We start from the raw sequence: 25,640 nt of genomic DNA on the forward strand, positions 1-25,640 counted from the left end.
ACAGTGACTACACTTCAAAAGCACCTCATTGGCTGAGGTCATGAAAAGTGCAATCTAAATAAAGTATTTTATTTCCTTCCTTTCTTCCTTCCTCTGCTTATAACATGAAGGCATTTGTTGCAAACATCAGAACTCCAGGCAGTTCCTATCTCTTGCCCTGTCTCTAACTGTCGAAAAGTAGCAATAGCTCCCATCCCAGCATCTGCCACGGTAGAACAGATCATGTTGTCACTTCATTCGACCGGCTCGATTACGATGGGCTGAATGGCTTTCTTCTGTGTCATAATTTTTCTATGATTCTATTCTGAAATGGAGACACTGGCTACAAAGACAGTGGCGGGGGGGGGGGGGGGGCAGGGAGAGTACCGGGGCAAATGGGTACTCTTGATTTTAATTCATTAAAAGAAAACTCATCTCTCATATGGAATGTGAGTCACGCAGAGATGTTTATCAGATCAAATCAAAGATTGTCTGGCAGGCTCTCTGTGTGTTTTATGCTTTTGGTGCAGATTACAGAAGTACAGAGCAGCTCGTGGCTGCAGATCAATGCCAAACAAATTATTCTGGCAATGCTGAGGTTTTCAGGTGTGAAGTCAGTTGGCTCAGTTATTGTGGCAAAACAGTCACCCTCAAGGCACTGTTCTTGATGTTTCATTCTGGTTTTCCTTCTTGTTCCCTCCCTTTTATATCAGCTCATAGCTGATGTAGATACTGGCAAGACACTTGTGTAAACTGTTATTGCTGAGCACCAAGCGCAACGACATTACAAATGAAATCATTTAAGTGTCTTGAGAAGCAGAACATTTTACTTCTATCTTCTGGAAGATCAATGAGTGGCTCTTACGACATTTTAGGTTGGGTAACATGGTAACAAACACTGGTGGGTGGAATTCCTGGTTCAGGAGCTGAAATTTCTGAAAAGGGACAGTCCTACACTGAAGGGCTAATTTTCCGAGTAGGCACTGGTGGCGGGGGAAGGGGTTAGGGGGAAGCCTCGCTCGCTGTCAGAGTATATCATACAATGGGGGGGGGGTGGGGGGGGTGCAGGGAGGCACCATGCCAACCATCTTCCGCAATGTGGACTTGGAAAGTTACCTCTAAAATGTCCGCCTCCAACCAGGGTCCGAAGCATAAAAAGAAGGGGACAGATTTTGACTTTATAGTCGACAGCCCGTTTTACATCTCCCGTTTTTTAGTTCCATTGACTTTAATGGGGAGTGATGTAAAACGAGCTGCCAATTTGTTATCACCCGCTTTACACGACCACACAAAGTCAAAATTACCCCAAGAGGTGCCGGAGACACATTAATAAGGGGCACGTAAATCTCCCTATCTTTGGATTGTGAGGCAGTTCAGCAGAATGACACTTTCCCCTTTAATCAAGCCGCGAAAAGAGATTTAAAATGTTAACAGCACAATTACCCAACCGATTTGCAGTTAAAATCTGAGCATTGGATGTGGATGATTTGGTACCAAACTGAGTCAGACCTTGTAGAACATGCAAAATGGTGGCTGAGGCTTTGCTATCAAGCTGTGATTTAAAATAAACCCAGATACTGGACTGTACCAGGTCAAAAGTGTTGGGCCCAACACATGGCAGTTTTTACTGAACCCACAACTGGGAAGTCGGGTTGAATTTTTCTTATGTTTTAATATGAATCAATATTAATTATTCAGAAACCAAATTGGTACTTTCAGTTCTGAAATAAGAAGGCATCAAAATAAAAACTTTGGACCCGAAAAGATCCAATCAGATGTGGCTCATTATGCTTTTAAAGGCGGGCTTGTCTCAACTGATGGAGGTGCCGAGTGTCATGTGGAATAAAATTGAAGTGTTTAAGATGATTAAAGGATTTGATAGGGTAGATAGTGAAAAACTATTTCCTCTGGTGGGGGAGTCCAGAACAAGGGAGCATGATCTTAAAATTAGTGCTAGACCATTCATGGGCGATCTCAGAAAGTACTTCTTCACACAAAGGCTCGTGGAAATCTGGAACTCTCCCCTGCAAAAAGCAGTCAATTGAAAATTTCAAAACTGAGACTGATAGATTTTTGTTGGGCAAGGGTATCAAGGGTTACGGAACCAAGGCTGGCGAGATGGCGCAGGAGGGAGGGCTTTAGATTCCTGGGACATTGAGACCGGTTCAGAGGGAGCTGTGACCTGTACAGGCCGGACGGGTTGCACCTCAACAGAGCTGAGACCAATGTCCTTGCAGGGGGGTTTACTAGTGCTGTTGGGGAGGGTTTAAACCAATTTGGCAGAGGGATGAGTACCAGGATATAGCATCAGAAAGGGGAAACAAGGTGCACAAAGGATTGGTCGAAACAGATAGCACTAGAGTAAGAAATAGTACGATATTAGATGGGGTCAAACTAAGAGAGAATACAAGAGGGTCTAAGATAGGTTTACAGTGCATGTGTGTGAATGCACGAAGTGTGGTAAATAAGGTTGGTGAGCTGCAGGCGCAAATAGACAAAAATAACTTCCGGATGTACTAGGGGACCGAGGGTCTAGTGAGAATGAGTAACTGAAGGATATCCTTATCAGGCGGGAAATTGTGTTGGGGAAATTGATGGGATTGAAGACCGATAAATCCCCAGGCCTGATTGTCTGCATCCCAGAGTACTTAAGGAAGTGGCCCTAGAAATAGTGGATGCATTGGTGATCATTTTCCAACAGTCTATCGACTCGATCAGTCCCTATGGACTGGAGGGTAGCTAATGTAACACAACTTTTTAAAAACGGATGGAGAGAGAAAATGGGTAATTATAGACCGGTTAGCCTGACATCAGTAGTGGGGAAAATGTTGGAATCAATTATTAAGGATGAAATAGCAGCGCATTTGGAAAGCAGTGACAGGATCGGTCCAAGTCAGCATGGATTTATGAAAGGGAAATCATGCTTGACAAATCTTCTGGAATTTTTTGAGGATGTAACTAGTAGAGTGGACAAGGGAGAACCAGTGGATGTGGTGTATTTGGACTTTCAAAAGGCCTTTGACAAGGTCCCACATAAGAGATTGGTGTGCAAAATCAAAGCACATGGTATTGGGGGTAATGTACTGGCGTGGATAGAGAATTGGTTGGCAGACAGGAAGCAGAGAGTCGGGATAAACGGGTCCTTTTCGGAATGGGAGGCAGTGACTAGTGGAGTGCCGCAGGGCTCAGTGCTGGGGCTCCAGCTATTTACAATATACATTAATGATTTGGATGAAGGAATTGAGTGTAATATCTCCAAGTTTGCAGATGACACTAAGCTGGGTGGTGGTGTGAGCTGTGAGGAGGATGCTAAGAGGCTGCAGGGTTATTTGGACAGGTTAGGTGAGTGGGCAAATGCATGGCAGATGCAGTATAATGTGGATAAATGTGAGGTTATCCACTTTGGGGACAAAAACACGAATGCAGAATATTATCTGAATGGCGGCAGATTAGGAAAAGGGGAGGTGCAACGAGACCTGGGTGTCATGGTTCATTAGTTATTGAAAGTTGGCATGCAGGTACAGCAGGCGGTGAAGAAGGCAAATGGCATCTTGGCCTTCATAGCTAGGGGATTTGAGTATAGGAGCAGGGAGGTCTTACTGCAATTGGTGAGGCCTCACCTGGAATATTGTGTTCAGTTTTGGTCTCCTAATCTGGGGAAGGACTTTCTTGCTATTGAGGGAGTGCAGCGAAGTTTCACCAGACTGATTCCAGGGATGGCTGGACTGACATATGAGGAAAGATTGGATCAACTGGGCTTTATACACTGGAGTTTAGAAGGATGAGAGGGGATCTCATAGAAACTGATGGAGAATTCAAACAGGCTGCATTTAGACAGACTGTGAGAATTCACAGACACCAAGTCAGAGATGCTACGTGAGTGGGAGCATGTTGCATTAAGTCATCAATCAACTTGACATTTTAGGACCTTTTGGGTAGTGAGCCAATTAAAAGGTTAAAAGACTATTAATTGAGCCAATAAGGTCAAAGAAGGCGAGTTCTTTTCTGTAAATTGATCCAGGTATAAGTACAGCCATTTTGACCATGTGGTCTCAGAAGGACAAAGATCTGGCTTAAAGCCAAGAGCTTGTTGCTGTCTGCCACAAATAAAGTGACATTAAAACTACAATCGGAGTTCGTATTTCATTGGAAATTAAGAGATCTAACAGAAACGTATAAGATTCTGATGGGACGGGACAGGTTAGATGCGGGAAGAATGTTCCCGATGTTGGGGAAGTCCAGAACCAGGGGACACAGTCTTAGGATAAGGGGTAGGCCATTTAGGACTGAGACGAGGAGAAACTTCTTCACTCAGAGAGTTGTTAACCTGTGGAATTCCCTGCCGCAGAGAGTTGTTGATGCCAGTTCATTGGATATATTCAAGAGGGAGTTAGATATGGCCCTTACGGCTAAAGGGGTCAAGGGGTATGGAGAGAAAGCAGGAAAGGGGTACTGAGGTGAATGATCAGCCATGATCTTATTGAATGGTGGTGCAGACTCGAAGGGCCGAATGGCCTACTCCTATATCTATTTTCTATGTTTCTATAGCCACATGGGAATATGATGTTGTGGCGCTAATGGAGACCTGGCTCAAAAAAGGGCAGGATTGGGTACTAAATATTGCTGGATATATCGGGCTAGATTTTTGGCTTTCGTCAAAAATGGTAGTTTTACGCCAAAATTACCGTTTTTGCTGTGCTACCGTTTTTAGGCCCAACTTTCGGCCTTTACGTCTCGGTAAAGTCAGTGTCGAACGAGGATTCACGGCGCAAACCACGAGTTTCGGCAACTTTAGTCTGGAGTCGGTAGTGCTGTGAGTGAGGCCATGGGAGGGGGGTAAAAAACTAAAAAAAAAATTGCAAAAAACATTCTAAAAACCTTTACCTGCTAAATCGCTGAAAAATAATTAAAATATAAAAACTTTAACTTACCTTTTGCGGGTCTTCATACTTAACGTTGCTGGCAGGGCTGCACCGCAGGTTTGATCCTGTCAGTATTCTGGGCACAGCGTACGGGTTGGGAGAGAGCTGAAAGTACGACGGTAACGCAATCCGCGACGTTGCACGTCGTTTCTCATCGGCGCACCTCCCCCGGCCATACTTGAAATTGCCGCCGCGAAGAGGTACGTGAGGATCCTGCTGACCGGCTTTCACTGCAGAGGTTCAAATCGCGGCAAAAACTCGGTCGCAAGATCGCCGAAAACTCAGCCCAAGTTGTTCAGGAAAGATAGGGAAGGAAAAACTGAAATGGGGTGGCAGCATTGATTGAGGAAAATATTACAGTGCTGGAGAGAGAGGATTTCCTGGAAGGGTCAAGGACAGAATCTATTTGGTTAGAGTTAAGAAACAATAGAGGTGCCATTACATTACTAGGTGTATTCTATAGGCCACCAACTAGTGGGAAGGATCTAGAGGAGCAAATTTGCAGGAAAATTACAGAGAGGTGCAAGAACTACAGAGTGGTGATAATGGGGGACATCAATTGTCCTAATATAGACTACAATAGTAATAGTGTAAAGAGCAGGGAGGGGGAAGAAGTTCAGGAGAACTTTCTTGATCAGTACGTTTCCATACCCAACGAGGAAGGAGGCATTGCTGGATCTGGTTCTGGGGAATGAGGTGGGTCAAGTGGAGCAAGTGTCAGTAGGAGAACATTTAGGGAACAGTGATCACACTAGCATAAGGTTTAGATTAGCTATGAAAAAGGACAGGGAGCAATCAAGAGTAAAAATACTTAATTGGAAAGCGGCCAATTTCAGTGGGTTGAGAATCGATCTGGCCCGGGTAAGTTGGAATCAAAAATTGGCAGGCAAAACTGTAATTGAACAATGAGTGGCTTCAAAGAGGAGATGGTTCGGGTACAGTCGAGGTACATTCCCACAGGGGGAAAGAGAGACAGAGGGCATGGCAGAGATTATAAATGAATACTTTGCATCTGTCTTTACCGAGGAAGAAGATGCTTCCAAAGTCATAGCGAAAAAGGAGGTAGTTAAGATACTGGATGGGATAAAAATTGATAAAGAGGAGCCACTAGAAAGGTCACCAGGACCGGATGATTTGATCGTCGCATCCGAGGATGCTGAGGGAAATAAAAATGGAAATTGCAGAGGTACTGGCTATAATCTTCCAATTCTCCTTAGATATGGGCTGGTGCCAGAGGCCTGAAGAATTGCAAATGTTACAACCTTGTTCAAAAAAGGGTGTAAGGATAAATTCAGCAACTACAGGCCAGTCAGTTTAACCGTGGTAATGGGGAAGCTTTTAGAAACGATAATCCGGGACAAAATAAACAGTTAATTGGACAAGTGTGGATTAATTAAGGAAAGCCAGAACTGATTTGTTAAAGGCAAATCGTGTTTAACTAACTTGACTGTGTTTTTTGGTGAGATAACAGAGAGGGTTGATGAGGGCAATGTGGTGTAAATGGCGTTTTATAAAGTTCCACATAATAGGCTTGCCAGCAAAGTTGAAGCCCATGGAATAAAAGGGACCGTGGCAGCATGTATACAAAATTGGCCAAGTGACAGTAAACAGAGAGTAGTGCTGAATGGTTGGTTTTTTTGATTGGAGGAAGATATTCAGCGGTGTTCCCCAGGGGTCAGTATTAGGACCACTGCTTTTCTTGATATATATTAATGACTTGAACTTGGTTCACAATTTCAAAATTTGCAGATGACACAAAACTTGGAAGTATAATGAAGAATGAAGAGCATAGTGATAGACTTCAGGAGGACATAGACAGGCTGGTAGAATGGTCGGATACGTGGCAGATGATTTTAACATACAAAAATGCAAAGTGATACATTTTGGTAGGAAGAACGAGGAGAGGCAATATAAACGAAAGGGGTGCATGAACAGCGAGACCTGGGGGTATATGTGCACAAATCATTGCAGGGCAGGTTGAGAAAGTGGTTAAAAAAGCATACGGGATCCTGGGCTTCATAAATAGAGGCATAGAGAACAAAAACAAAGAAGTTATGATGAACCTTTATAAAACACTGGTTTGACCTCAACTGGAGTATTGTGTCCAATTCTGGGCACCACACTGTAGGAAGGATGTGAAGGCCTTAGAGAGGGTGCAAAAAATATTTACAAGAATGGTTCCAGGGTTGAGGGACTTCAGTGACATGGAGAGACTGGAGAAGCTGGAGTTGTTCTCCTTAGAGCAGAGAAGGTTGAGAGGAGATTTGATAGAGGTGCTCAAAATCATGAGGGGTCTGGACAGAGTAGATAGAGAGAAACTGTTCCCATTGGCATGGCAGAAGATCCAAAGGTGACATGAGAAAAATCCTTTTTACACAGCGCGTGGTTAGGATCAGGAATGTACTGCCTGAAAGGGTGGTGGAGGTGGACTCAATCGTGGCTTTCAAAAGGCAATTGGATAAGTACCTGAAGGAAAAAAAATTGCAGGGCTGCGGGGAAAGGGGACTAGCTAAAGTGCTCTTGCAGAGAGCCGGCACGGGCTCAACGGGCCGAATGGCTGCCTTCCGGCTGTAACCATTCTATGATCAGGCGGAACGAGCTCGAGGGTCTACTCCTGTTCCTATGTTCCTTCAAGAATTTTCTCAGCTTGGCAACAAGCCATGCAGAATGCCAAGGCAAGTAGCTGTTGGCAATTAGCAAAAACCCACAGGGGATGGCGTAAAAATCTCTCAAAAAAGTGACCCAACAGAAGAGGGGGCAAATTATTTCGAGTGAGACCAGGTGCTCTCTGTACCCTGCACCTGTCTTGGGAATAAAGCGCTGTATTATTCATAACAGTGAGACGGCCCTGGGAACGTCAAACCTGCTAAACACATCAATAGGGATTTACATAGTATTTACAGCATAGAAACAGGCCATTTGGCCCAACAGGTCCAGCCAGGAAATTTATTACTAACCAAATTCTAATGTGGTTAATCGTGTAAATTAAACATGTATCTAACAGCAGGGATTATTGAACTAGACTTATACCGGGTGTATAAATTTGTCTTGGTCGGTAGGACATAATGAGCGACAGTGAATCGGCCGCCAGCTTTACACAATGCCCGATTGAAGTCAATGGAAATGAAAATCGAGAAGAGTTGCAAAAACAGGCTGCTGAGTCACCATTACCACTTAACATAGCCCTAGACCAAAATATAGCCCCATTATATCTTCAACTAGTTCACAGTCTGCTACGAGTTCAGGTTTTTGACACCTCAAACCCTTTTAACTAAAAGGGTTTAACTGATAACAAAGGCAAAGCATACTTCCATGTTCACAACTGGTCGCCTAACCCACGTAAATGCTCAAATGACACCACTGTGCATTCTTACTGAATTCGAGAGATTGGCGATGCTGCACCTATCCTGAACTATTTGTACAGTGGAAGGAAAGTCTGCCCTTCGGTGGTTCTTCAACTTTTTAACTTAATCTCCTCAAAAATTAATCACAACAGTGCAAAATATGGGCTCATGACTTTCAGATCTGACAGCCAAAGCTTTCTGTAATGATGAATGGGACACGTTCCCAGCTATGCTCATCACACCAATCAACCTGAAGCTATCATTTCTACACTGGGTGTGTGTGGTTTATTTCCTGTGAAACACCCTCCTCCTTGAGTAATTGTCTTGAAGATACACCACTGTTGGGCAGACTCAACCCAGCTCCTACAAAAGGGCCCCTTAACTCGGCCCTAAATTGGAAATATCACCCAAAGACAACATAGAATGGCTTGTATGGGCAAAGCTCACACTAATTTCCAGTGACAAGGAGGGCTCTTCTGAGGTTGGGATCAAGGCACATCTCACCTTGCTATAGCTAACCTGGGAGTGCTTGGTGCTGGATGGTCAAATTGCTCACTTGCCAGCGCTGCCATTACCTCAGTGAGATAAGCACAACATTCGCAAAAATGTTCTAGACACTTCTGTAATTAAAGAGTTCATTAGGATGAGCGATATTAGTCCTGAGGAATGGAACACTTTGTGTTTCAGGAACCCAGTGTCAGCATCAAGCTAGATTCAGGGTAAAGCTCCCTCTAAATTCTCCCAAACAATATGCCTCAGCCCCATCCTCAGAAGAGGAATAGTTTGCATTGACAAAGAGGGGCCGAAATTGCCCTCCGCCTGAAACGGATTTTTAAGTGCTATTGGGGCGGACAATCTGGGGAAATTCACCATTAGGTCTTTTTTAGGAGCGGGGCGGATGTGATGTCATCAGTGCAGGCAGGTCGGAGTGGCCGTCGTCGGTGGGGCGGAAGAGCGAGAAGGTTTGAACGGCTGTCGCTCCGAGTCGTCAGTGCGACGCGGACGTGCCATGTTACGCTAATACGTCACAACATCCCTCCCCTTCAGGGCCGCTGCGAACTCTGCAGCCACTTTAGTGGCAAACACTGGGCCGCCACAGACCTGGCAGTCGGCCGACAATTAAAATTAAATGGCGGCCGCAGCAGTGCGCCCTCCCCTTTAAGGGCAAACGTGCCACCCAACCACACACAGCTTAACGCCTGGAAAAGCTATCGGGGGCACCGAGCGGCGGGTGATCCGCTCCCATGGGGAAATTTCCCATGCAGGGTGGAAAGGGGATCACCACCAGTTGGTAAGGGAGCAAGGGGGCGGCAACACGGTTGGAGCGGGGGGGTTCTCTGCCGGGAAAATCCACGAGATGAGTGCTTACCGACCTGTGGCCGCCTCTTTGAGAAAGGGGCAATTTCGGCCCCAGCGTCTTTAACATAGAGAGACATTGCTTTACACAGGCCATCCTTAAGCTGGTCAGAATTATTGTCAATTAGTGCTGGATTTAATAGGAGCAGGAGTAGGCCATTTGTCCCCTCGAGCCTACTCCACCATTCAATGAGATCATGACTGATTTTCTACCTCAACTCCACTTTCCTGCGCTATCCCCATATCCCTTGATTTTGTTAATATCCAAAAATCTATCGATCTCGGTCTTCAATGTACTCAAAGACTGAGCCTCCATAGAGAATTCTGGAGTAGAGAATGCCAAAGATTCACCACCCTTCTGAGTGAAGAAAATTCTCCTCAGCTCAGTCCGAAATGGCTGACCTCTTATTCTAAGACTGTGACCCTGTGTTCTAGACTCCCCAGCCAGGGGAAACATCCTCCCTGCATCTACCTTATCAAGCCTGGTAAGAATGTTGTATATTTCAATGAGATCACTTCTCATTCTTCTTAACTCTAGAGAACATAGGCCTAGTCTACTCAATCTCTCCTCATAGGACAATCCCTCCATCCCAGGAATCAGTCTGGTGAACCTTCATTGCACTCCCTCTACGGCAAGCATATCCTTCCTTAGATAAGGGGACACAAAACTGAACACAATACTTCAGGTGCGGTCTCACCAGGGCCCTATGTAATTGCAGTAAGACATCTTAACTCTCATACTCAAATCCTCTTGTAATAAAGGCCAACATATCATTTGCTTTCTTAATTGCTTGCTGTACCTGCATGTTAAGGTTCAGTGATTCGTGTACAAGGTCCCTCTGAACACCAACATTTTACAATCTTGCACCATTTAAAAAATACTCTGCTTTTCTATTTTTCCTACCAAAGTGGATAACTTCACATTTCTCCACATTGTATTCCATTTGTCATGTTCTTGCCCACTCACTTAGCCTATCTATATCCCCTTGGAACCTCTTTACATCCTCTTCACAACATACATTCCCACTTAGCTTTGTATCATCAGCAAACTTGGATATTGTTATATATGTGAACTTGTATTTACTATGTACAGCCACCAGAGGGTCATCCCCTGGAATCCCAAGGGATCCCATAATCCTCTGGGAGCACAGGTATTTAAGGAGGCTTCACAGGTTGAAGAGACACTCTGGAGACTTGCAATAAAAGACTAAGGTCACACTTTACTTTGAGCTCACAGTGTTCAGTCTGACTCTTTCTCCATATACAACAACTGGCGACGAGATACAGATAGTGAATCCAAAGATGCAAAGAACAGTCTGCATCCTGGAGAAATTTTCGGAGGGAGATGATTGGGAAACTTTTGTGGAGTGACTCGACCAATACTTTGTGGCCAACGAACTAGATGGAGAAGAGAGCGCTGCCAAACGAAGGGCGATCCTCCTCACCGTTTGTGGGGCACCAACGTAAGGCCTCAAGAAGAATCTGTTCATTCCAGCGAAGCTCACGGAGAAATCATACGACGATTTGTGCACACTGGTCCGAGAGCATTTGAACCCGAAGGAAAGCGTTCCGATGATGAGGTACCGGTTCTACACCTACAAAAGATCTGAAGGCCAGGAAGTGGTGAGTTATGTCGCCGAGCTAAGATGCCTTGCAGGACATTGTGAATTTGAAGGACATTTGGAGCAGATGCTCAGAGACTTTTTCGTGCTTGGCATTGGCCACGAAAACATACTTCGCAAACTTTTGACTGTAGAGCCCCAACCTTGAGTAAGGCCATAGCGACAGCCCAGGCGTTCATTGCCACCAGTAACAATACGAAACAAATCTCTCAGCACACAAGTGCTGCTACAAGTACTGTGAACAAAGTGATGTTGTTTTCGATTCGTAACGTACAGGGCAGGTCACACATACCTGCAGCTGCACGTCCGCAGATGACTCAGAGTCCACTATCAAGGGTGATGAATGCAAGGCCATTAACACCTTGTTGGCGCTGCGGGGGTGATCATCGTTTCCATTCATACCGATTCAAAGAGTACGTTTGCAAGGGCTGGGGAACAATGGGACACCGCCAACAAGTGTGCAGGTGAGCTGTTACGCCTGTTAAACCTGCAAACCACCATGTTGCAGAGGAGGACAGATCCACAGAGGATCACAACGAACCAGAGCCTCAGATAGAGGAGGTGGAGGTACATGTGGTGCACACATTCACCACAAATTGTCCCCCAATAATGCTGAACTAAATGGACTCCCAGTGTCAATGGAGATGGACATGAGCCAGTCCATCATGGGCAAAAAGACTTTCGAAAGGTTGTGGTGCAACAAATCCTTAAGGCCAGTCTTAACTCCAGTTCGCACGAAACTAAGAATTTACACGAAAGAACTGATTCCTGTAATCGGCAGTGCTACCGTAAAGGTCTCCTACGATGGAGCGGTGCACAAGCTACCACTCTGGGTGGTACCGGACGATGGTCGCATGCTGCTCGGCAGGAGCTGGCTGGGAAAGATACGCTGGAACTGGGACGACGTCCGAGCACTATCGCCCGCTGACGACACTTCGTGTGCCCAGGTCGAAAACAAATTTCCTTCGCTGTTTGAACCAAGCATCGGGAAATTCCAAGGAGCAAAAGTGCAGATTCACCTAATTCCGGGGGCGCAATCCATCCATCACAAGACGAGAGCAGTACCATACATCATGAGAGAAAGGATAGAGATCGAGCTAGACCGGCTGCAAAGAGAGGGCATCATTTCACCGATTGAGGTCAGTGAGTGGGCCAGTCCAATCGTCCCAGTCCTCAAGGGAGACGGCACCGTCAGAATCTGTGGCGATTACAAAGTAACTATCAATTGTTTCTCCCTGCTGGACCAATACCCACTACCAAAGGCCGACGACCTCTTTGCAACGCTGGCAGGAGGAAAGACGTTCACGAAGCTGGATCTGACTTCAGCCTACATGACGCAGGAAGTGGAGGAATCATCGAAGGCCCTCACCTGCATCAACACGCACATCTGTCTTTTTGTTTATAACAGATGCCCGTTTGGAATCCGATCAGTGGCAGCGATATTCCAGAGAAACATGGAAAGCTTACTGAAGTCGGTCCCGCACACCGTGGTCTTCCAGGACGACATCTTGGTCACAGGTTGGAACACAGTCGAGCACCTGCAGAACCTGGAGGCGGTTCTTAGTCGACTCAACCATGTGGGGCTCAGGTTAAAACGCTCGAAGTGCATTTTCCTGGTGCCTTAAGTGGAGTTCTTGGGAAGGAGGATTGCGGCGGATGGCATCAGGCCCACCAACGCGAAGACGGAAGCAATCGAGAACGCACCGAGGCCACAGAACGTGACGGAGCTGCGGTCGTTTCTGGGACTCTTGAACTACTTTGGTAACTTCTTACCGGGTCTCAGCACACTGTTAGAACCACTACATGTCTTACTACGAAAAGGGGGCGAATGGGTTTGGGGCAAAAGCCAAGAAAATGCCTTTGTAAAAGCGAGAAAATTGTTATGCTCAAACAAATTGCTTGCGTTGTATGATCTATGTAAGCGTTTGGTACTAGCATGTGATGGGTCGTCATATGGCATCGGGTGTGTTTTGCAACAAGCTAATGATTTCGAGAAATTGCAACCGGTTGCTTATGCATCCAGGAGTCTGTCGAAGGCTGAGCGAGCCTACAGCATGATTGAAAAAGAAGTGTTAGCGTTACCTATGGGGGTAAAGAAAATGCATCAATACCTGTTTGGGCTAAAATTCGAATTGGAAACTGACCATAAGCCATTTATATCCCTGTTTTCCGAGAGTAAAGGGATAAATACCAACGCATCGGCCCGCATCCAGAGATGGCGCTCACGTTGTCCGCATACAACTACGCCATCCGCCAGAGGCCAGGCACAGAAAACTGCGCCAATGCTCTCAGTAGGCTGCCATTGCCCACCACGGGGGTGGAAATGGTGCAGCCCGCAGATCTAGCCATGGTTATGGAAACATTTGAGAGTGAGCAATCACCCGTCACTGACTGGCAGTTCAAAACCTGGACAAGCCAGGACCCCTTATTATCTCTAGTCAAAAGCTGTGTGCTTCACGGGAGCTGGTCCAGTGTCCCAGTGGAAATGCAGAAAGAGATAAAGCCGTTCCAGCGGCGAAAAAATGAAATGTCTATACAGGCAGACTGCCTTCTGTGGGGCAATCGAGTAGTGGTCCCCAAGAAGGGCAGAGACACCTTCATCAATGACCTCCACAGTACCCACCCAGGCATCGTAATGATGAAAGCGATAGCCAGATCCCATGTATGGTGGCCCGGTATCGATGCGGACTTAGAGTCCTGCGTTCACAGATGTAAGACATGCTCGCAGTTAAACAATGTACCTAGGGAGGCGCCGCTAAGTTTATGGCCTTGGCCCTCCAAACCGTGGTCGAGGATACACATCGACTATGCAGGACCGTTCTTGGGTAAAATGTTCCTTGTGGTTGTAGACGTGTACTCCAAGTGGATTAAATGTGAGATAATGTCGGCTAGCACGTCCGCTGCCACTACTGAAAGCCTGCGGGCCATGTTTGCCACACATGTTCTACCCGATGTCCTGGTGAGCAACAACGGGCCATGCTTTACCAGTGCTGAATTCAAAGAATTCATGACCCGTAATGGGATCAAACATATCACATCTGCCCCGTTTAAACCAGCATCCAATGGTCAGGCAGAGAGAGCAGTGCAAACCATCAAGCAAGGCTTGAAGAGGGTAACTGAAGGCTCACTGCAGACTCGCCTATCCCGAGTCCCGCTTAACTACCACACGAGACCCCACTCACTCACTGGGATCCTACCTGCTGAACTGCTCATGAAAAGAGCACTTAAGACAAGGCTCTCGTTAGTTCACCCTGATCTACATGAACAGGTAGAGAGCAGGCGGCTTCATCAAAGTGCTTACTATAATAGCGCAAATGTGTCACGCGAGATTGAAATCAATGATCCTGTATTTGTATTAAATTATGGACAAGGTTCCAAGTGGTTTCCCGGCACTGTCGTGGCCAAAGAGGGAAGCAGGGTATTGTGGGTCAAACTTTCAAATGGATTCGTACACCGGAAACACTTGGGCCAAATCAAATTCAGATTCACGGACTATCCTGAGCAACCCACTTTGGACCCTACCTTTTTTGATCCCCCAACATACACACCAGTGGCAACCGGCACCACGGTTGACCACGAAGCAGAACCCATCATCCACAGCAGAGCTGCAGGGCCCAGCACACCAGGCAGTCCAGCAAGGCCAGCTGCACAGCTGCCCAGCGAGGGCCCAACAAATGATTCAACGGCCCCAAGTTTCCACACGCGGCAAAACAGGCGCCCCTCCGAGCTGGGCGCCCGTTTTTCGCGCTGAAAACGGCGCCTGAAAAAAACCGCGCTATTCTCGAGCGCTTTGCAGCTCGATGTCAGCTTGGCGCGGCGCCCAGGGGGCAGAACCTACCACTCGCGCCGAATTTGTAAGTAGGAGGGGGCGGGTACCATTTAAATGAGTTTTTTTTCGTGCCGGCAACCCTGCGCGTGCGCGTTGGAGCGTTCGCGCACATGCAGTGTGAAGGAAACATTGGCACTCGCCCATTTTTGTAGTTCTTTGTAGCTGTTCAATTTTTAACATTGTTTAATAAAACCACATTGCCCTTCCATGATCAGCACTGAGGCTTCTTGCAGCAGTGAGAAGGCTGCAGGAAGCCTCAGAAGTTGAGGCAGCCGTTTCCCGACGGGCCCGACCGACGGCAGGGGGGCCTCCACCCCCCCCCCCCCCGCCGTCGGGAATGGCTGCCTCAACTTCTGAGGCTTCCTGCAGCCTCCTCCCTGCCTCCCCCCCGCTGCCGTCGGTCGGGCCCTCACTGCCTCCCCCCCCCCCCCCCCCTGCCGTCGGGAATGGCTGCCTCAACTTCTGAGGCTTCCTGCAGCCTCCTCCCTGCCTCCCCCCCGCTGCCGTCGGTCGGGCCCTCACTGCCTCCCCCCCCTGCCGTCGGGAATGGCTGCCTCAACTTGTGAGGCTTCCTGCAGCCTTCTCCTTGCCTGAAGCACTTTCACACAAGTAGGAACATGGTTTATTTAATCTTTTCTTTGCTTATAAATTTTTATTCAGGTTGGAATTATTTGTATAATATTTGTATAAGTATAACTAAGGATTTATTGTAGAATGTAATGACTTCCCTTCCCCCCCCGCCCCACCTCGTTTCGGACGCCTAATTTGTAACCTGCGCCTGATTTTTTAATGTGTAGACAAGGCTTTTTCAGGCCTACAAAAATCATCATTTGCTCCATTCTAAGTTAGTTTGGAGTACGTTTTCACTGTGGAAACGTTCAAATCAGTGGCTGGACACGCCCCCTTTAGAAAAAAAAATTCTGTTCCAAAGTGAAACTGTTCTACATGACTAAAACTGCAGAAAACTTAAATGTGGAGAATTGCGATTTCTAAGATACTCCGTTTTCCACCAGTTGCTCCTAAAAATCAGGAGCAAATCATGTGGAAACTTGGGGCCAACACCGAGACGATCAACCAGGGCAAGAAGGGCCCCAGATCGACTCACATTGTAAATAGTTACACTATTGACTTTGCGGTGGGGGGGGGGGGGGGGTAGTGTTGTTTTATATGTGGACTTGTATTTTCTCTGTACAGCCACCAGAGGGCTCATCCCCTGGAGTCCCAAGGGATCCCATAATCCCTTGGGAGCACAGGTATTTAAGAAGTCTTCAGAGGTTGGAGAGGCACTCTGGAGACCTGCAATAAAAGACTACGGTCACACTTTACTTTGAGCTCAGTGTTCAGTCTGACTCTTTCTCCATGCACAACAGATATATTACATTTGGTCCCCTCATCCAAATCGATGATATAGATTGTGAATTCCTGAGAGCCAAGCACTGATCCTTGCTTAACCCCATTAGTTATAGTCTGCCACCCCAAAAATAACCCGTTTATTCCTAAGCTCTGTTTTCTGTCCATTAACCAATCCTCAATCCATGCTAGTATATTACCCCCATCCCATGTCCTAATTTTGTTTAATAACCTCTCGTGTGGCACCTTATCAAATGCCTTCTGAAAATCCAAATACACCACATCCACTGGTTCCCCCTTATCTATTCTGCTAGTTATAACCTCAAAAAACTCTATAATATGATTTCCCTTTCATAAATCCGTATTGACTCTGCCCAGTCCTATTATTATTTTCTTAGTGCCCTGTTACCACATCCCTAATAATAGATTCTATCATTTTCCCTGTGACTGATGTCAGGCCAGCTGGCTTGTAGTTCCCCATTTTCTCTCTCCCTCCTTTCTTAAATAATGGGATGTCATTTGCTACTTTCCAATCCCCGGGAACTGTTCTAGAATCTATGGAATGTAGTAAGATGACAACCAATGCATCCAATATTTATATAGCCACCTCTTTCAAAACCCTAGGATCTAGGGCTTGAGGTCCAGGGGATTTATTGGCTTTCAGTCCCATTAATTTCTCCTGTACTATTTCTTTACTAATACTAATTTTTTTCAGTTCCTCATTCTCGCCAGACCCTTGGTTCTCCACTATTTCCAGGAGGTTTTTTGCACCTTCTTCCGTGAAGATAGACACAAAGTATTTGTTTAATTTCTCTGCCATTTCCTTATTCCCTATTTTAATTTGTTCTGTCTCAGCCTGTAAGGGACCCATTTACTTCCACTAATTTTTTCCTTTTTACATATCTATAGAGGCTTTTATAGACTGTTTTTATGTCTCTCGCTAGCTTACTCTCTTTATTCTATTTTCCCTTTATTAATTTCTTAATCCTCCTTTACTGAATTCTAAAATCCTCCCAATCCTCAGGTTTACTGCTCGTTTTGGCAACATTATAAGTCTCTTCCTTTGATCTAATAATATCTTTAACTTCTCTTGTTAGCCACATTGGACCACTTTTCCTGCAGGGTTTTTGTGCCATAAAGAAATGTATACTTATTGTAAATTATGTATCAATTTTTTAAAATGCTAGCCATTACTTGTCTACCGTTATACCTTTTAATGTAGTTTCCCAATCTACATTAGACAATCACCCCTGATACCTACATAGTTTGCTTTGCTTAGATTTAAGACCCTGGTTTCAGATTTAACTAAATCACTTTCAAACCTAACATAAAATTCTATCATATTATGATTACTCTTCCCTAAGGGTCCCTTTACTACAAGGTTAGTAATTAACCCTTTCTCATTTGGGGTAGTTTTATGCTGCAGGTCCATTGTCCTCTAGAACTTGGACTGCTCAGGCTAATTTCATAAAGGACTTTTGCAGCCAAGGGAGAGGATTTGAACCCCAGAAGCCAGAGGTAAAAAAGCCCATGACTAACCTATTACACCGCACAGTTCCACTGAGCCATCTGGTTCCCCTCTTTGAATAGTATCTAATGAGTTAATTAATGAATTCAGTTGAATTTCTTTCTGTTATTTTAACAGTTGTTAACCTGTTATTTTAAATAGGCTAATGATTTCATTTAGCTAGCATGCAGAGAAATTTCAAACAATTTCATTTAACTCGCACGCAGAAGAATTAGAAACAATTTCATTCAGATAGCATGCAGAGTGATTTCTACCCTTGAGATTCTAAGAAGTTGATCGTGATGTGCCTGCAACCTTGCCATTTTATAGGCTACTTCTATGTCTCAAGTGGATGCGCGGGATGTTGTGTCGCAATAGTCACCGGGGCATTATTGTGGAATCAGGGGTGAATTTGGGGATATAGTCAGTCACTGTGATTTCTGAAAGAGCTCTTTCATTCACTGCTAGGTTGCCAACTCGAGTTGACTTTTCCTGAAGGTTTCATCATGTGCCTCCAACTGCCTCGCCCCTGCACTTACGTCATCGATTGCCTAAACATCCATCCTCGCAGTTTACTGCCAGTCCCCACCAATTGGAAGACAAATACATTCTCCATTACCCAACTGGATGATTCTTACCGTCTTTTTTCGATCTCCAATATTTTTATAACTAATAAATGAAAGAAAAACACTTTTTTAATGCTCCTATGATTTCTCTCCTGGGTTACTCACATCAGTGTCCTGGAGATTAATCTTTAATTCCTAGAGACTCCAGGCCAATCCTGGAGGGTTGGCAACCTTATTCACTGAACTTGCCTCGGTAAGGTTGGAGGCTAATAGCACGAAGAGGTGAAGGACTTGGGCCTGCTGCATTGAGTGCTTTGCTGTGCACCTCCCAGCTGCTGGTTACTGGAGGACATCTCTCCCAATTCTCATTTCCAAATGGAAAACAAAATGGAAATGAAAATCGCCCACTTTACAATGTCAATATTACCCGAAGGCAATATTACCCCCACTGTTTCTCCAAACCCTTGTCACCTAAAGCAAACCCCCTTGGATTTTGGGGGAAAAGCCTGCAATTGTTATTTCCACTAAATGTTTTCTTCATTTTAATCCTTCGTGCTGTCTGAAGGATATTAATCCACTTTGAATTCTGAACAGCGTCCAACCATCAAGCATGCTCCCGTGAGATAGGGTTTCTGACTCTCCAGGATTAGTCCCGGAGTCTCCAGGAATTGAAGATTCATCTCCGGGACACTGCTGTGAGCAACCCACCAGAAAAAAATCATAAACAATAAACAACATTGTGTTCTTTTCATTTTCTTCAAACATTTTAATTTATTAGTGATAGAAATGTTGCGGAAAAAAGATTTTTCACTAACAGTCAGGATTAATTCTAGTGGGTGAAAAAGAGCCTGTTCCCTTTTCAAATGGCCTGGGAAGACAGTGTGCCTGGAGGATGGACCAATGACAGGTGGGTGAGGGACGGATTGAGGTGGGAGGTCATGTGATGAAATCTCCAGGAATACACCCAACCAGAGTTGCCAACCCTACCCTGAGAACATGCATCGATCCCTGTGTTGCTGGGCCCGTGCACATTTCAGACATAACCGCATTACCCTCTGGAGCTAGTGACAATCACGACTATTGTACAGTGCGACCAGTTACGTACTTGTCTCCTTTACTCTTGGCTATGCCGATGAGCTTCTCGATCCCTCCAGAATCTCGCAAGGCCTTGGCGTTTTCCATGTTTTTAGTAATGACTTCATGCAAAGCACAGCAAATAGCGGTTATTGTCTCGTCGGAGATGGTTTTGCTGACTGTGTTGGTGGCGGTGCTGGTGCCGGTGTTGCCGCTGCCTCCGGGAAGACGGTGGACAAGATCTCGCATGGCGTATTTGCCTTGGTGGAAAAGGAAAGAAGAGGAGCATAATTAGACCACACTTGGAGTACGGTGAAGAGTTCTGGTCTCCATATTATAAAATGGATACAGAGGAACTGGAAAAGGGTTTACAAGGATGATACTAGAACTGAGAGGTCATACCTCTCAGATGGTGAGGCGGAGAGGTTTAGGGAGGGAATTCCGGAGCTTAGAGCCTAGGCAACAGAAGGCAGGGCCACTAATGGTTGAGCAATTATAATCAGGGATGCTTAAGAGGGCAGAATTAGAGGTTTTCAGATGTCTCCGGCGGCAGGGGGGGGGCGGCGGGGAGCTGAAGGAGTCCCTGAGGTGGGTGGGGGGGGGGGGGATGGGAGGAAGGGAAGGGGATGCAATTGAAATTCTCACCCAAGAATTTCACAAATCATACTCTCCAAGAGGAGCACATGCCTGCAGTAGGCCGAGGCATTTACCTTTAGTCAAGACTGCTTTGATCAGCCAGTCAGCCATACTTCATTACTCAAATACTTTGGCAATATTCTACTGAGTGAAATTCAATAACTCTTTAAAGGGCTCTCAACGCAATAAACACAAGTGTACCACGGGCAAGAGGCCCTCTGTTACTGGTGAACAACAATCCCATTAATTGCAGTTGAACTCTTTAATTATAAGGCACCACAAGGCATCGACTCAGCGTTTGAAAACAAGTTGTTCAATATTTGCCTGGGGTTGAAAAATATTACTCCCCCCCCCCCCCCTTTCACTAAGCTGTTAATATAGGTGTTAGATTGAGGTTTGACCTATTCCTGGAGGTTTCATCACATGACCTCCTGCCTCCAGCGGCCCAGCCCCTCACCCTGCTCTCGCCATTGGCCGGCCATCACATCCATCCTCGCAACGCACCGCATTCCCACGCCGATTAGAAATCAAACAGTATCTTAGCCTTTTTATCCAGTCTCCAATATTTTAAGAACTAATAAATGCTCAAAGAAAATTAAAAAAAATCATAGACAATTAAAAAAAAAATGTCTATGATTTTTCTCCCTGGTTGCTTATACCAGCATTCTGGGGATTAAACTTTAATTCCTGGAGGCTGCAGGACAATCCTGGGGTGGGAGGGATTGGCAACCCTAAGCTTGTCACAGTAAACTGACCCTGCCAATGGTTTGCATAATCGGCGGCTGCAGTTACCCTATTCCATGAATGAGCATCGCAGGACCCTGGAAATATATTAACATATGTCAAACACCATCCGCTGACAACAACATGCAGGATGCCACCTTACAATTGCCCCATCCCTCACTGTCCAGTGATGCGTTAGTCCAAGAATGGAAGCTGGAGTATCCAGCAGCAACAAATCACATTTATAAGGCACTTTTAATATAATAAAATGTCCCGAGGCTTCACTGGAATGTTATCAGAGAAAACTGACATTAGGAGACATCAGGTCAGGTGGCCAAATGCTTGGTCGAAAAGAGAGGTTTTAAGCAGCGTCTTAAAGGAGGACAGAGAGATGGCGAGGCGGAGAGGTTTGGGGAGGGAATTCCCGAGCTTAGGGCCTAGGCAGCTGAAGGCACCGCTGCCAATGCTGGGGAGAAGGAAATTGAAGAATGCACAAGGGACCAGAATTGGAGGGGCACAGAGATCTCGGAGGGTTGTAGATCTGGTGAAAATAGATTATGTTCCTTTACAGTGATGCTATAGGGCGAATCAAATAAGCATTCCAAAACAGTAAAACTATTCATTCCAGATCTCCCAGTGCACATTTCAGCCTGTTATTTAGGAAGTGAGACAAAAAGTATGTTTTGTTTTAATGATTTTTTCCCACCTCTCCCTGCAAATTTCTGTATTCACCAAGAGCTGCGGAAAGCAAAACTTTCACAATTGAAACAACCAGATTCAACATCAGGGTAGGTAGAGCAACAGTAGAACACAAGTAAAGCTGCCTCTACTCCACCCAACTGAGCTCCTCCCTATAACATAGGTCTCCGTAATACAAAAAAGATATAGAGGCACCGGAGAATGTGCAAAAAATATTTACAAGGATGATACTAGAACTGAGAGATTATACCATTCAGGAAAAAACTGGATAAGCTGGGGTCTTTTCACTAGAGAAGAGAAAACTGATGGTTGACCTGATAAAGGTTGCTTAAATTATAAGGGGTTAGAAAGGGTAGATGTAAAGAAGATATTTCCATTTGTGGCAGGGGGGGGGATCAAAAATATAAGATAGTTACTAGTAGATCCAATAAGGAATTCAAGAGAAACCTCTATACCCAGAGAGTGGTGAGAATGTGGAACTCGCTACCACAAGGAGTAATTGAGGTGAAAAATATAAATGCCTTTAAGAGGAAGTAAGATAAGTACATAAGCGAGAAAAGAATAGAAGGGTATGTTGATTGGGTTTGAAGAAGTAGAGTGGGTGGAGGCTTGTGTAGTGGATAAACGCCAGCATAGACTGGTTGGGCCAAATGGCCTGTTTGCATGCTGTGAATTCTGTGCGATTCTATGTAATAACGTGACATTTACCCCATTTCTCACAAACGGTCAGCCGTTGGCCTCTCTGAGTGAGATTGTGAAATTCAAATGTGGTGTATAAACAAGCAAATTAAGTCACTGAATCACAAAGGGAGGGTGAGGATTTTAATCAGAAATGGGTACTCCTCTGTGCCTTTTTTCTGTCAATCTTTTAGTCAACTGAAAGTGAAATTGAGGCTGGAATGTCATCCAGCAGCAAGTGAAGGGGTTTAACATATCTATTTTAAAAAGTGACAAATGGATTTTCTCTTTGTGGGAAAACAATCAGGGGGCAAAATTCCCTTGCTGTGCACCTCCCATTAGTGCCTCCGGGGGGCACCAGTACAACACAAAAGTGTTTTCGCCGGGGCGGGGGCGGTGAGCGCGCGACCAGCTCCGCGCGAAATTGTGCGGGAATTCGTGGAGGCGCGAAACCAGTAGCGCCACGCCCCCGCTGGTTGTGCAGCGGGCCACTGCGCCTCTGGCATTGCCATCATCAACCTCTTTTCGCCCCGCGGCAGAAATTGGGCTGTGTCTTGTGCGGCTGCCACAGGCAATGTCAGCACCAGCCTCGTGGGTCGCGAATCAGGCCGCACTTCGCTCGCGGGGCAAAACTGAAAGGGGAGGTGCGCGCCACCATTTTTCTTTTGCCGACTTACTGGTCGAGTCTTTCTCTGCCGATTTCGCACGGTCCGTGCCGCAATCATGCAGCCTGGCACTCCATTTCGGTGTGGGCTGCGGTCATGGCATCCCGCTTCCACGGTGGCCTAGTGGAGGCCCATGAAGAGCCGTGCAGAGCTCGCAGTGTCCCTCCCCTTTAACGGAAGAGGAGGGTCCATGGAACATGTCAGCACTACGCAGCTTTGCGTTGCGCGTTTAGCGCCCCCGAGCCTGCCCCAAGAGTATGTGAGGCGCGCGACATTGCACTCCAGCTCCTGCGAGGGGCAGTAAGACCAATTTTGCTCCCGGGGCGGGACATCTGTGCCGGGCGCAGAGTGTCCGGCCTTGGAAAGGTTACCGCCCCCAAACGGAGCGAGTCACAATTTTGGCCCCTCAGTAAAACAGTCAGTCAGTGATTGAATATATGCAGTGTCGAGTGGATGAAAACATTATGGAAAGTAGTGCTTCAACTCTGTGGCTCAATGGTAGCACTCTTACCCCTGACACAGAAGGCTGTGGATTCAAGTCCCAATCCAGAGACTTGAGCACATAATCTAGGCTGAAATTTCAGTTCACTGAGGGAGTGTTGCACTGTCCGTGATGCCGTCTTTCGGATGAAAAGTTAAACCAAGTTTGCTTCCTCAGGTGGTCGAAAAAGATCACATGGCCCTATTTCGAAGAAGAGCAGGGGAGTCCCTTCCTTTGTCTCCGGTGACTTGGGCAATATTTATCCCTCAAAAAACATCACAAAAACACAATGGCTGAGAAATTCAATAAGGCCTGAAAACGGATGCAAGCACCTCGAGGCGAGACTTGCTTGCGCTTGTTTGGAAAGCGCAGGCAGCATGTCGATTTGGTGCTGCCTGATAATTTAAATGATTTTAATGCACAGCCCAGTGACTATCCTGCTACTGACAGGTTGTGAACTCAGCAGGAGGCCCAAGGTCACGTCGCTGGAGTGACACTGATTTTTCTTAAAGCAAGGCTATTAGTTTTAAAGGCAGTCTCATACCCTTAAAGGTGAACTGCCTTCTGAAAAAAAATTAAAAATAATTCCAAGCTCGGCAGTCCATGGCTCTTAAAGCTGCACTGCCTTCTGCACATAAAAAATGGTAAAAACGTTTCAGAACAGACACAAATTGCACTACAGGCCAGGGAAAGGGCACCAGGGTCTCAGATGCAATGCTTGAGCTTGGTACAGGATGTCAACACTAGAAAAGAGGTCCTCGACCCACTGGGGGCCAGGAGGGCCTCCAGAAAGAAGGATGTGGAATCAGATGGGTGAGGGTGCCACTGCCCCCAGGACCTGGCTCCAGTTCCCGAAGAAGTTTCATGGCCTCAGACCAGTGGTCAAGATCAGTGAATGCATCTTCAATAGCTGTCTCCTACCAACTGCACCACTAGCCTCACACACGGCTCAATGCACAATCCACCTTCCCCCCACCATCACTCACTTACCAACAATCTCTACCAAACACGAGGTACACCTCACATTTCTACCTTCACATCACCCCCTTGGAGGAGACGGTGCTGGTCATTCTTGGCAGGGACATGATTGAACCTTTGACCAGCAGCGGGGCTGAAAGAATACAAGATGCTGGTATACTCATACATTATCCTCCTTCTCTGTCACAGGACAGAGAGTGGAGCGCACCAGTTCAAACTGTCGCAGGAGAATCCAGTCGTAGCCCGGTAACTGCCCCCAAAGGAAGTGGAGTGTGGGAAATTGCACTCCGCTTCCATTGAGGGGTGGTAAGGCCAATTCTGCGGCGGGAGCAGGACTTCCATGCTGGGGGCTAAAATTCCCTGCCCCAGAAGGTTACCGCCCCCAAGATGGGAGCCTGTGCGGGGAGGCAGAAGGAAGATGAGGGGAGACGGGGCACGGGATGGAGGGGAGAGTGGTGGAGGTGGGGGGCGGAGAAACCCCCAGGGCGGGGGACAGGAGGGACCACATTGCAGCGGAGGTCTGGGGGGCGAAGTGTCTTGGAGGGGCGGGCCTGGGGGCTCTGTGCCTCGGTGCGGGGAATGTTCAGAGTGGGGTGGACGGGTTGACTGCGCAGATGGCGGTTGGTGGATGTGGTGTGGTTGGCGTCGCGGGGGCGTGGCTCCGGGGTGGCCGGGGCTGGGGGCTCGACATCCGGGGGTGTTTGGCATTTGGGAAGGATTCTGACGGGACGGGGCGAGTTGGGTGCGGGGGGAGTGTTCCCGGTGTTGGGTAGGTCCGGAGCCGGGGGGTGGCACTCTCTTGGGATGGGGGGTGGGCTGTTTGGGGCTGGGATTGGGAGAGACTTCTTCACGCGGGGAGTTGTTGGCCTGTGGGGTTCCCTGCCGCGGAGAGTTATTGATGCCAGTTCATTGGATGTGTTCGGGAGGGAGTTGGATGTGGTCCTTGCGGCTGGGGGGGTCGGGGGGTGTGGAGGGGGCGTGGGGGGGAGGTGCTGGGGTGGGTGATCAGCCATGATTTTGTTGAATGGCGGTGCAGGCTCGAAGGGATGAATGGCCTACTCCTGCACCTACTTTCTATGTTTCTCACATCCCACATTCGCCCTCAGCCCACAATGTCTTCTCATATATAAGCTATACATTGTGTAGGCATGCACCTCTTGCTTTCCTGCCCTCCTCTGACCACAACCCAACCCTTGTGCCTTCCTCATTTCAGACTCCCAAGAAATCCAGC

General features: G+C 46.7%; 1 protein-coding gene across 3 annotated transcripts in view; it reads right to left on the minus strand.

Annotated features, from left to right (window-relative positions):
• LOC139264313 (catenin delta-2-like) overlaps positions 1-25,640 on the minus strand; it is a 1,401,072-nt gene that overhangs the window by 50,254 nt on the left and 1,325,178 nt on the right. For all 3 annotated transcript variants that reach the window (XM_070880575.1, XM_070880576.1, XM_070880577.1), the window contains one exon: positions 19,581-19,809. In XM_070880575.1, the coding sequence (XP_070736676.1) occupies positions 19,581-19,809 (229 nt within the window). The remainder of the gene's footprint in view (positions 1-19,580; positions 19,810-25,640) is intronic.

The sequence above is a fragment of the Pristiophorus japonicus genome, chromosome 5, assembly GCF_044704955.1.
Source record: "Pristiophorus japonicus isolate sPriJap1 chromosome 5, sPriJap1.hap1, whole genome shotgun sequence".
NCBI classification, from domain to species: Eukaryota; Metazoa; Chordata; class Chondrichthyes; family Pristiophoridae; genus Pristiophorus; species Pristiophorus japonicus.